Source organism: Ictidomys tridecemlineatus, chromosome 5, assembly GCF_052094955.1.
Source record: "Ictidomys tridecemlineatus isolate mIctTri1 chromosome 5, mIctTri1.hap1, whole genome shotgun sequence".
Taxonomy (NCBI): Eukaryota; Metazoa; Chordata; class Mammalia; order Rodentia; family Sciuridae; genus Ictidomys; species Ictidomys tridecemlineatus.
The window spans coordinates 163,637,229-163,650,238 of record NC_135481.1 but is presented as its reverse complement, the minus strand read 5'-3'; the positions used below and the strand labels follow the sequence as shown (position 1 = coordinate 163,650,238).

The following is a 13,010-nucleotide window of genomic DNA, read 5'->3' as shown; positions in this document are numbered from 1 at the left end:
TTGGAGTGGCGGCATAAAGGAGTGTGCTAGGTAGTTCTCACTTTCAAGAAAGCTAGAATTAAGATCTCAACATGTTGGACAAATGAACCAAAACTAAAGAGAAGAGTCTGTGAATAGGAAAAAAAGGGGAAGTGGCAAGAAAAGCATTTCTACTAATTAAAATATAATTTTAACTGTTATATACATTTAAAATGTATATATGTACATATTAATGGGGTATCACATGATGTTTAAGTATATGAATATACATTATATAACATTTAAATCAGGTTAAGAATATCTCTCTCAGTCGGGCACAGTGGCACATGCCTATAATCCCAGTGTCTAGGGAAGCTGTGTCAGGAAGATGGTGAGTTCAAAGCCAGCCTCAGCAATGGCGAGGTGCTAAGCAACTCAGTGAGACCCTGTCTCTAAATAAAATACAAAATAGGGCTGGGGATGTGGCTCGGTGGTTGAGTGCCCCTGAGTTCAATACTCAGTACAAAAAAAAAAAAAAACAGAAAACAAAAACAAATCTACCTCCTCAAATATCATTTCTTTCTGGTGAAAACATTCAAAATTCTTTCTTCTAGCTATTTGAGATATAGAGTACATAATTGTCTATAATCACCCTATTGCACAATAGCCAGCTAGCTCTTCAAATGCATTCCAGTTCAAGTAGTCACTAATACAATATGCCTCATGTAAAACTCATGCTGTATGGCATAGTGAGTGGTTTTGAATCAAAAAAAGAGTTTTGACTGCCTCTTAGGAATCTGTGGAATATTGGCAAAGTAGTCCAACCTTCTGAAATCCTAGTTTTCTTATGTATAAATTGAGATATAAAAATACCTGCTTCCTAAGATCATTATGAAGATTAAACAAGGTAAGTTCTTTACAGCATTTGGCATGTTGACTCTTACATAACGATGTTAGCTGTTATTAATAATATCAATAATGTATATGATGCACTTAACATAGTTCTTGTTTTACTATAAGCATTTAGCCAATGATAGTCATCATTAGTGCTGTGATTATTGTTCTTTTATCATAATGACGATTATTAGTTTCAATTGAATACAATGATGAGTCATTGTGATTACATGACTCTCCAGAATGCTTATTGCAATTTTGGTTACATTAATAAAAACGGAACTCCCAGAAAAATTAGCAGGTAAAGATCTTGCATCAATTATGCTATATTGGGCACTGGATGATATGTTGAAGGGTTGTGTTCATTCCAGTTGAAGAATGTTTTCCAGGATAAGCTAAAATTGCTTAATTCTGATTATATGCCAAACAAGGGTATTTGACCTCAGTGATCACCCACGAGTTTAACCACTGAGGGTGGGATACTGACACAACAGTCAGTTGAAACTGTTTAGAAACTGCTTTCTAAGGCTCACACAGGTTGTAGGCAGCAAAGCTCAGAATTCAATTTGCCTCCTAAACCTGAGCACTTTTGAATACACAGCCATTCAAGCTTCAATCCATAAGAGAAAATGCACATCTCATTAAAGAAACAGAGTATAAATTTAACTCTCTTGAATGCTATCACCGGTCATTCAAAAGAAATCAGTCACTGTGACAGAAAAATATCTGTTTGGATTTCCTACAGAAACTGAGAAAAACAAAGAAAATATAATCGCAACTAGGAGTTGCTGGCAAGAGCTTATTTAACTGGCTGTCTTTGTTCCTTTCTATGATACTTCTTCCATTGAAGGTTTATATGCAGAGAAACAGAGAGTTAATTGTATCAGACAGTGTAGAAAACACTTTTTTCATTTACACATTTAAAAACCTTCCATGTTATTAAAACATTGTGGTTTCTCCATATTACCACTTCTGTCAAATGAAAGGATAATCTCTAGCTAGTTATCCTTTTGAACAAAATGCTGTTACAACTCTACTGGAATCATCTATGGCATCTAGAATAATGTGATGTCACTCGTAATATGAGCACTTCAATAATCAAGAATGTTCATATTTGGTATGTGGTATAGGGAGGATTTGTATTTTTCTTCCACAATTCTTGTCTTGAACTTGGAACACAAGATGTGGTACACAAGATGTGGTCATGCTGAATGTAGTAAGATGCTAATGTTCATCATATGTCATCATCATCATTATTATTTCACCCAGTTTAGCTTTTTCCTGCAGATGCCAGTTCTAATTTGCTTTGGGGAATAAAACCCAGAAGCTCATTATATAAAATGTTCAGTGCAATCATATATATTAATATAAGAATATAAGCTGTGGTAGTATAAGTTTTCAAGTCAAAAGTGCTCCAGGGAGACCCTGAATTAGCCTAATGAATCAATAGAGTCATATATTTTGCTCTACATTTTTGGCAAAACTTGCTTCCTTCGGTACAAAGGGAAACATGCAGACAGTGAAAATGGTCTTCTGGGGCCCGAAAATTGGCCTGAGATCATGGGTCAGGTGGTTTGTACTCTAGCAATAAAAGCACTTGACTTGTTTCTCAGACAATTATGAGCTCTCATCCTGTGCAGTTCCGTGGGCAGCCTTCCATAGGGTGATCAAGAAGGAGACAGAACAGAAGAAATCAAAGGGCTAATCTTGCCTTGCCCAAGCCAGGGGGCCAGAGAGGCCGTGTGCCCTGTAGGTCTCACAATCTCCACTGCTTCATTTGATAACCTGCTTTCTGCATGAGGCAACCAAAAGGCAGACTTCTAAACAGCAGGACAGATGAATGGGCAAGCAGCCTTACTCTCCATGTCTTGTTCTAAATTCTTCCTGAGTTATGACTGTAGGTTTTTGTGGCTCTGTCAGTATCCAGCCTAAAATAATATACCAGCAAAATCTTAATGCTCAGAACAGATCTGAGGCTTTTACTTTACTTATGGGTAGAGCCACTCAGTAATTAAGGTTTCCTGCAGAGAGCAACAGAGCCCAAAGCAGGGAAAGACTCACTTGGGGGTATGTGCCTTTTTATCTGACCTTGGCTCTCAGCACAAGCAATTTACAGACTTTGAGTTTAATATTCTAGAATTGTTACTGAGATTAGCTTTAGGAAAAAAGAAGGCTAGAAGGATGAAGGGAAGGAATCAGAGCTTATAAAGGTTTACCCTGCATCAAAGAGCTTTATCTGCCCATGAATTTCTCTGTGTGCTCACTTCTTACCCTGCATCCCTCCTGCCTGATTCTCCTTGATCCCAGTCAATGGGTTTATTATCCCAGAGCATACCTGCATATGTTCATTCATGCACTTAAAAAAAATGAGACCCTTGCTATTTCTTATTTCTGATTTTATATAAAATATGATCTTTGGCTCTGGAATGGGAATGTTGGGTTGGAGATTGGATTCTACAAACCCTGAGATCCTGATCTTCAAATGATAATAAACAAATATAACTTACTGGTATTAAGTGTTTTAAAACATATAGATTTGCCTTTAATATATATTCTTTCTAATGTAATTGTAATGTGTTAGGTGTTTTTAATACAAGGAACCCAGCAGATTAAAGGTTTTATATCAATTCAGTCTTGTTAAACCAGAGTCATATTCATCAACATTTTCTGCTCAATCTCACAACAGACTCAGTGCTCACAATTACCAAATGTGTTTGTCAGACCCCATAATAACCCCATAATACTACACACTTAGTTATGGGAGATATCAAATGACCACCCGCCTCTTTTCAGTTGCATCTAACAGAGTTTAATAACTTTAAATCTACTTGTTATTATAAAAAAGAAAAATCAATTTTCCATGTTCTTTTTGGACAGTGGAGATCAGGATAATTCTGTCTCCTTTATGTTAACTGTTCCCCCTTTTTCCTAAGGGCTTTTGCAAGGCACATGTTAGAAAGAAAAATCGGGGTGGTCGTCGTTGGATTTCCAGCTACTCCACTCGCAGAAGCTCGGGCTAGGTTCTGCATTTCGGCAGCACATACTCAGGAGATGTTGGACACAGTAAGTACCCCACAGGCCAATGGGAAGTCTACTTGCGGCACCTTGGATTCTGAACATGTAGTTTTCTTGAGCCAGATTGGGATTCTCTGAATTTTTCTTGGGTAGTGACAGATGAAACTCACTGCTAAAAACCTAGGGTATGGCAAAAATACCCAACAAAGTGATCAACTCAATTGAAGGGAAAAAAAAATCAGTTTAGTAAAGGTGAGTCAAGTCAGTATTGTGGTTTCATAGAACAGACAAGTAAATAGGCAAATGTGCTATAGACTTGTTCTGCAATGTGAAAGCTGACCTTCCATGCTATTTTTTAATGTTTATTTTTTAGGTGTAGTTAGACACAAGACTTTTATTTCATTTGTTTATTTTTATGTGGTGTGAGGATCGAACCCAGGGCCTCGCCCATGCTAGGTTAGCTCTCTACCACTGAGCCACAACCCCAGCCCCCTTCCATGCTGTTTTAACATTAACTACCTGTATCCTGATATTTTCATAGCCACTAAATCTTCCATCATAAAACAGGACCCAGTTAAGCAATACATTGGAAAACAAACAAGGACAGACATATATGACATCAGCCAGATAAAAGTCAGGTGGAAATAATTTCAAAACTGCATTTTTTTTGTCCTTTGATTTCAGTTTTTATATTAATGAGTAATATCAGAGAACTAAGCCATCTCAATCAGTTTGAGTTAGTGGAATGATCTAATAATATCAATGTAGTTACAATGAACAAACCCTGGAGCAAAAATAAAAGTCTAGGAGTAGATACAAATAAACAACTAATGATAACATCAGACAGAATAAATTGTAAAGACTAGATATGTAAATAACACTGTGGGAGCTTGAAGGTGGGGATTAATTATAATAATGGGGGAAGATTTACAGGTAAAGTGACTTTTCAGCTGAGTCTTTTTAATAAAGATTATGGGGCATGATTCAAGGTTTCTGACCAGTGGTACAGCATTATCATGTCACTATGAAAGAAAAGTGACAAAGGGGTTGAAGAAGAAAGAGGCGAGAGGAAGGGATCTAAAATGGAGGTGTTAGAACAAAACAAGAAATGACAATGACTGTGACAGCAGGAAGACAATGAATCTATGAACTTACATTACAAAAGCAGGAATTGCCAATATCTGTCAAATGACTGGAGCAGAACATGTATGGGAAGAAACAAGAGCAAAGGTAATTCAAGGTCTCTAACCCTGGTGAACAGAATGGTAAATTAGTTAAATGAGCTAAGGTATTCAGTAAGGATCAGCAAGTCTTCAATGGGAGTAAACTCATACATACGCTTGTTGAGATTACGTGTCCATGGGCCGTCTGTGGAAGAGAAAATCAATTCTAGAACTTAAAGGAGTGTGCAAAGCTGAAACTGTTGTAGTTTCAGGAATTGGGGATTCTTTTTCTTCCACAAGGTAGAAGATATAATTGTCCAGGGAAAAACAAGGGTAAATAGGCAAAAAGCAAATTCTTGTGAAGTACATGATCCCAGGACACAAGGATCACTGGTAGAGCAGTCAGGAGAGACACGGGCTAGCATAGTGTTGAACACAGTAAGAGGAAAGAGTTTTGAGGAGGAAGAGCAGAATTAAAATATTCTCCCAAAACTTAAGAAACTTCAAGTGGGGTGAGGGATGAGAAGAACATCTTGAGTTAATAATTCATAGCAACTCAGTGTTTCTTGTAGTGGACAGTTCTAGGGGAATGTAAAGAACAGAAATAGTACAAAGAATAACAGGATGAAGGAGATAGCTTGAGCTTTGTCTCTCTCTCTCTCTCTCTCTCTCTCTCTCTCTCTCTCTCTCTCTCACTCACACACACACACACACACACACACACACACACACACACACACCAGTGACCATATCCTTCTTCTTTATCATTTATCCCCTCAGGACCTAAATCAGTGTACAGTACATAATAGATACACAATAAAAACAGATTAAGTGACACATTAATAACCAAACTAACTCCAGGTTTTGAGGTGATAGGTAAACTCTGTTGTTTGTCTTTATGTCCTTCTGTATTTTCCAGGTTCTCTCAAACGAGTCTATATTTCCAGTAATTTAATTTTAATATATTGCTTCTTTTAAATGGAGTGAGACAGTGATAAAAAGGAGCAGGCAAGTATTTAAAAAAAAAAAGTTTGGTTGTAAATTCAAGAAAATTAAGGCAACTTGGGAGGTTGAGGCAGGAGATTGGCAAATTGGAGGTCAGCCCAACAACTTAGTGAGAGCTCAGCAACTTAGCAAGGCCTTGCCTCAATATAAAAATAAATAAATAAAGAGGACTAGAGATGTGGCTTAGCATAAAGCACTCCTGGGTTCAATCCCAAGAGAAGAGAGAGAGAAAGAGAGAAGGAAGGAAGGAGGGAAGGAAAGAAGGAAGGAAGGAAGGAAGGAAAGGAGGGAGGGAAAGAGAAAGGGGGGAGGGAGAGAGGTATAGAGGAAATTAGATCTAAGAAAAGCCTTTGAAGATGGGGAAAGACATGTACGTGTTTACCCATAGAAGGATGAAGAGAGTGAAGAGGGAATCCTACAGGTACAGAAGACAAGAGGACATGGCCAGGAAGCAAGCTCCCAGAAGTGACAGGAAGGATTGGACAACAGGAGATTAATTTGTGCTTCTTGCAGACCAAACGGCATTGAAGTATTCAAGTATACCCTTGTGATTTTTCTTCAAAAGTTCTTCATTGCTGTGGAATATGTGGTGTGAAAGAAGCAATGAGCCAGCATCTATTCAGACTGCTCTAAACTTCTGAGATCATGCATCCATCTCATAAAAATTTTGAGCAGTTCTTTAATATAAGTTTAAGAAAAAAAGTGAAATTTGACCTGTTGAATAGCCAGGGCATTTAACGCAGCAACTGAAACATCACAGAATATCGAAAATATGAAACCAAGTGAGGCCAGAGACCATGTTTAGGACAAAACACAAAATGATTTCGCTCTCCCTTTCTGACTGAAAGCTGCTCCTTTTCCGATGACAGCTCTAGCTTCACCTAATCCTTCCACCTGCCTGATAAAGGTTATAAATTAATAACCAGTTGGTGAACTCATCCTGCGACTTCATAGCATCCAACCCAGAACTGGGTTGGTCTCTGCTGCTTTAAAATCTTCTCAAGCACAAAACCAAATGCAATAAGAAGCCCATCCAAACTTCAGGTCATTAAGTTGTCCTTGGCTCTGGAGCTTTGCTCTCCCATGCTGCAGCAAGCTAAAGAAACCTGTCTTTGAGTAGCGTGCATTTTAGATAGTCTTGGATCAGAGAACTTTAACAGAAGCTATTTAAATAGTTTATGTATGCATTCCCAATATATTATGTACATTATTTAACAGATATAAAAATAGAAGTTAAAAATATTAAGATAAAAATGAATGAAACACCTAATATTTTCGTCCCATGTTCTCCATAATTGTCACATATATCCCACAAGGGCACAGGTACTCCTCTATACAAATCTCTGAACTATCCCATGCCCATCTGCAAAGATCAATAGAAACTACCCTAAATAAAAGTCATTTAAAAGACAACTTTTGCTGCTTTTTCTTAGTATATATATTTGATGTAAGAAATTTAGAAGAAATAGGAAAGAACATTTTAAACCACATAACCTTATCAACAAGAAATAAATTTCTCTTAACATGTTAGTGAATATTTTAGCTGCTATTAGTTTGAAAGACTTCTCAAATAGGAAAGTTCATAAGCCTCATTAATCATTCACTTTAATGTTAATAATTCACACTCTCACTTTTATAGAGCAGATCCTAATATTGTTTTTTTTTCCCTTATTTGGCAGGTTAATAAATACAGGCTTAGGGCTATGGATGTGGTTCAGTGGTAGAAGGCTTCCCTAGCATGCCTGAGGCCCTGGGTTTGATCCCCAGCACCAAAAATAAAATATAATAAGTCAGAAAGATTGGAAAGGTGTGCTCAATACCATTATTATAAATATAGATAGACAGAAATTTATAAATATCTAGCCAGCCAATGAGTTGGATCCTTGTGGGTTTAAGTTGCATTATTCCATGGAATGTGGAAATGAAAGAGATGCGTTTTTAAAAACAGGGGTTTTGGGGAGAGTTAAAGCATGGGAGGACTGAGGGTGATGCTAATTAGCTCCCACAATGTTCCATTTTGTTCTTGGCCAGATTAGTTTATTGTGTCATGAAGACACAACCTCAAATGGATTCTGCAACCTTATCTTTTTCTTCCACAAGGTTATATGTAAGTCATTAAATTTTAAATAAATCCTTAAAGGTTTTAGATGGGTCAGCTGTTTTTATTCCTCTCCTCACATTCCTCAAATAAAATAAACATTCATAATGTGGAGTTAGGCCATTAAATAAAATGAATTAGCATCTAACATTCCTCTAGGACTTACAAACCACAACCTGATGATATGGATCTTGCTCCTTTTCTTTAAAATCAAAGGAGCTGGCAAAATTAGACTGAGTCTTTGTGAAGCTTGTCATTAATCTGGGCTTTGCAAGGCAGAGCCACTTAGGGGTTTAAAGATAACTGACGGAAGGCAATCTCATTGCAGGTTTTGGAAGCCCTTGATGAAATGGGTGATCTTCTGCACCTGAAATATTCCCGGCACAGGAAGTCAGCACGCCCTGTACTCAATGACGAAATGAGCTTTGAACTTGACGATTAAGTTTCCTGGTCCTGGATGGAACATAAAGACTTTGCCAGAAAGACCTCCCTCCTTGCCTCAGAAGGAATATAAATGGATTTCTCCCCCTTCCTAAGGACAATTTTGTTTTTCAGACCAGCTTAATTGAACTGAGGGAGACATCATTGTGTTTTTAATGTCTCAACATGTGACTACAGAAATGAAAATATGGTTCCAGATTTAAGTTTCTCCTCCTCTCCCAAGTATCTGCTAGAAACACACACACACACACACACACACACACACACACACACACACACACATATACACGTATACCCACATGCACGTTTCTAAGAATATTTTTAATGGCAATGAGTCTGCTTTAGCTGCTACTATGCAGCCTGATTGGTTCAGAACCTTTCAGGAGTTCCAACCAAATGAGAGGATTTTGATGGTGAATTCCACAATCTCACTGTATGTTTACGTATTTCATCTACAGACAACGGTAAGGGTTGTGGAGAGTAGCTGGAGTAGCTGACTTCCTCATTCCACCCATAAAAGTTCTAGCTACAACTCATCCACATCATGGGAAGCTCCAGGCAGGAGGGTAAAGAAATGTTGCTTCTACCATTTGCCACATTTGGACTTTTTCCAAGGACAAGTGTCAAAAGACACAGTTAACGTTTTAAGGGAGAGAGCAGAATTGGCCTGCAGCAATTGGAGACGTCTTTAAAGGAAACTTTTCCTTTTCCTCTTGCCCTTCTCTGGTTTTACAGCTGAGTTTTTGAGGTTGGGAAAATTCAAGACTCTTGTATCATAAAGAAGGGCACAGAAAGCAAGCACAGCCAACTTTAGGCCTAGACTAGAACTGTAAAATTATAACTACTCCAATATTGCTTGTGCCATACAGAGTGAATGTTTAGCATGCACAGCCTTTATTACTTTAAGGAATAACATGCCATTTTCCTGTTGAATTCTGAGTAAAAGGTAAGATTCAATCTCCTTTAGAATTGACTCCCAAGACTACACTTGAACAATGTATTGATTCAAGAAGGACATTTAACATTGAATTCTCTCATCCCCTTCAAGACTGCCACACCCCTTCAGGCCTATTAAATAATACTGTAAATTTGGCACATATACTCAGATGGGGTGCAAGGTGGGCCTGCACAAGTTCAAGCAACTAACTGTAATTTATTTGTTTACTCTCTCGTTTTCTCTCTCTACCCTCTCTCTTACACACACACATACAATATGAACATATTCTTCTTTGAAAAATTAGTCCTTTGCTAATTGGATCTAGTTGGTATGGAAAAAAAACAGTGGAAAACCTTATCTTTAACAAGCTCCCAGATGGTGCCCAGATTTGGAAACTCTAAAGAGCAGTGGTGACCTTTTAGCCAAGCTTCTGTAACAGTTCGAATGAGTTACAGAACATTCCACTCCATCAAATGACACTGTAAACAAATCACTTCAAGAGAGGTCTGGCTTTGTGTGACACAGATGGGCCCAAGCTTTCAAGCTGTGCGCTGAGATAGAAACTCAACCCGCAGCACCAGTGTTGGTGGAGAAATACGCCCCGATGCTCAAAGCTCGTTCAAGGAAAAAGGTGATCGGCATGGAAAGCTTTTTATGAATTATAACCCCCAGTGGGTTCATCAGTTTAAAAGTGAATCATGGTGAGGAAGTTCCTCATGAATGGTTAATGTTAGCGATGGAAGAAGAAAAAAAAAAAGAAGTTCTGAAAATTCAGTTGCTTCATCCAAGGATTGGTTTTGATAACGAATTCCAACCCTTTCAATGAACTGGTGCAGCATTATTTGTGCAGTGAAAGCATATGTCATATAAATGTGCAAAGAAAAGAGACATGTAGGCCTTTTTAAAATATGCATTTGAATGACATTGTTCCTAGTGAATTGTCCAGAATGTCTGACAATTCTGAAGTTCTATAAAGGACACAAGAGGTGAGGAGAGCAGTCAGACATCTAGGCCTTCCCTAAGATATAACAAAGCAATAAACATACCCCTTTTTTCTATATCTGTCTGGGATCTTCACATATGCCTTCACAACTAACCTTTGAGTTTTAAGCCCCTAGATGAACAGGTATCTTTGTCAGCAGAAATATCTACCCTTAGAACTTTCATGGAGAAACCTGAGTCTAATTCATTACTCACCTGGAACGTGGGGCAGGGAGAATAGTTCCTTTTCATTAAGATCCAAGAGTCCTGGACAATTTAATACATTCCCATATACAAGAGAAAAGACCTATTTCTATCAGAGAGCCTATGCTGAATATACACTTACAATAACAACTCTAACCCAAGTGGAATGCTTCTAGAGTACACCAGAAGAGACCCTGACTCATAGAGCTAGCAATGTAAGAGGAAAAGGTTGATTGAGAGGGTGATTATGAATAATGAGAAATTTTTTATTTTCATGAGCTGAGTCCTCTACTGATAGGTTACTAAGACCATGATTTCAATTCATGATTATTGAGCCCTGATAACTGCATCAGAGTCTGGGTCCATTAGGAGAAAGAATTTTCTAACAGATTTATAACGTTTTGCATCCCCAACACTCATATTTGAATGCACACACACACATACACAAATGTGTCTTTCCTTTGCAGAAGAAATGAACAAAAAGGTATAAAGAAGAGAATCTGATTGGATGATAGAGGGATGGAAAATGTTGTTCTAGAAGATAACCTTCAGAGAAGCAGAAGCCAAAGGTTTCAGACTCGTATTTAATAAGGACACCTTTGCACAATAAGGAAATGGCATAGACTCACTGCTAATATCAACTTGGAATGATGGCATTGTGGATATTTGGCCATAGAACCTTTTAGCATGTTTTGATTTGACAGAGACCGCAGGTTTCAGAATTTACTAGGAGGCTTGTTAATGTACAGTTCCCTGGGCCCCACACCAGACCTCCATGGAATCAAATAGCTGTGGTGCCCAGGAATCTACATTTTAATAAACCTTCTCAGGTGATTCTAAAACATGCCAGAATTAGGAACCATTATTGGAGGTTTTGGAAGACCAGTTGGCTCTAATAACATAACTGGAACTTCATTCTGATTTTCTGTTGATATTTAAAGATGCTTATACAAAAGTGAATTTATTCTATGGCCACCCTTTTCTCCTCAATGGAACATTTTCTTCCCATTCTCTAAGTTACTTTTCTTTTTTCAAAAATGAACCCAGTCTTGAAAAATAATATGCCATGCTTTGGGGCCAAATTCCTTCTCCAGTTTTCTTTTGCATCAATATTTACAAGATGTTTTTTTTTCTCTTTTCATCACCTTGTTTCCTTGAATGTGATATCTTCTTTTTTCCTATTTTTTCTTCCTATCTTAAAAAAAAAACTCAACCTGATTATTTATTTATTCCAACAATAGCTCCTCAGCAGGGTGAAATTCTTAACGGTTTCTCAAACATGCAGTATGTCTCTGTATTTTTCTTCAAAGATAGCAAATACGTAAATGGATTACTCTGATTTAAAAGCCTAAGTTCTGATGATGAAACCTGCACTCTGTTAAATGTAAACTTTTACGATTTACAGCAGTAATAACAATTGTAATAATGGCAATGAGAACATCATGTGGTGAATGCTTTGCACTTTTTCCTGGTCTCAAAACTGTAAGAAGGACATTTTTGAAGTTTGTTCTCTCAGAGCCTACCCAGCTGTGTAGTCTTTAGGAAATTAAAAGGAGATCATATCTTAAATTTTTCTAAGCAATTATTGTGGGATATTAGTGTTATGATGTACAGTACATGGCCGATGTGTGTGTGTGTGTGTGTGTGTGTGTATGTGTGTGTATGGGTGTGTGTGATGTGTTTCACTGTAACATTTGAAGTGACCAATTTTACTTCATTCTGTCTGTGAAATATTAGTTTCTTGAATAAACAAATCACCAAATTTACAGTATAAAAAAAATATTCAATGATTTTGTTGTTGTTGATTTAGTTTAGGTTACCCTGAAAATAAAAAGACTGAGGTGGAGATCTGCATTTAGGAATTTCACTGGGGAAAACTGGTAGGGCTGATAGGGGCAGGCTTACACACTCATGAGAACCAACTGAGCACATCTCTTTCCAACTCCTCGTTCAGTGGCATTGCATTGAGAGCACAAAATTAGCCACAGTGGGTGTATTTACACCATAGAAAATGGAAAATGGTATGAATCAAAGATCTGGAGAGATGGCTATTAGGCATTTGCCAGCATGCCACTGAGATCATATACAATGGCACAATACCTAGGACACAGTAAGGGAACAAGATTAGAAAGAGGGGGAATTTGAACTGTGATGTAATCATGACAAAGGCCTCAGTCAATTCCATGGGAAACTGTGCAACTGAGATAGTCCTCTAGAATATAGTCCTCTACAAATATAGGGAAAGAAAATCAGGCCTTTGTGTCCTCTTACCATCAACCAGTGACTGGTTAGATGTGTAGGGCATGCATGACTT

At 37.7% G+C, this 13,010-nt stretch overlaps 1 protein-coding gene across 1 annotated transcript in view; it reads left to right on the top strand.

Annotated features, from left to right (window-relative positions):
• Positions 1 to 12,265, top strand: part of Sptlc3 (serine palmitoyltransferase long chain base subunit 3) — a 139,729-nt gene extending 127,464 nt beyond the window's left edge. Inside the window, exons 11-12 of the mRNA XM_005320471.4 lie at positions 3,786 to 3,915; positions 8,462 to 12,265. Coding sequence (XP_005320528.1) covers positions 3,786 to 3,915; positions 8,462 to 8,575 — 244 coding nt within the window. The 3' untranslated portion in view covers positions 8,576 to 12,265. The remainder of the gene's footprint in view (positions 1 to 3,785; positions 3,916 to 8,461) is intronic.
• Positions 12,266 to 13,010: the final 745 nt, after the last annotated feature.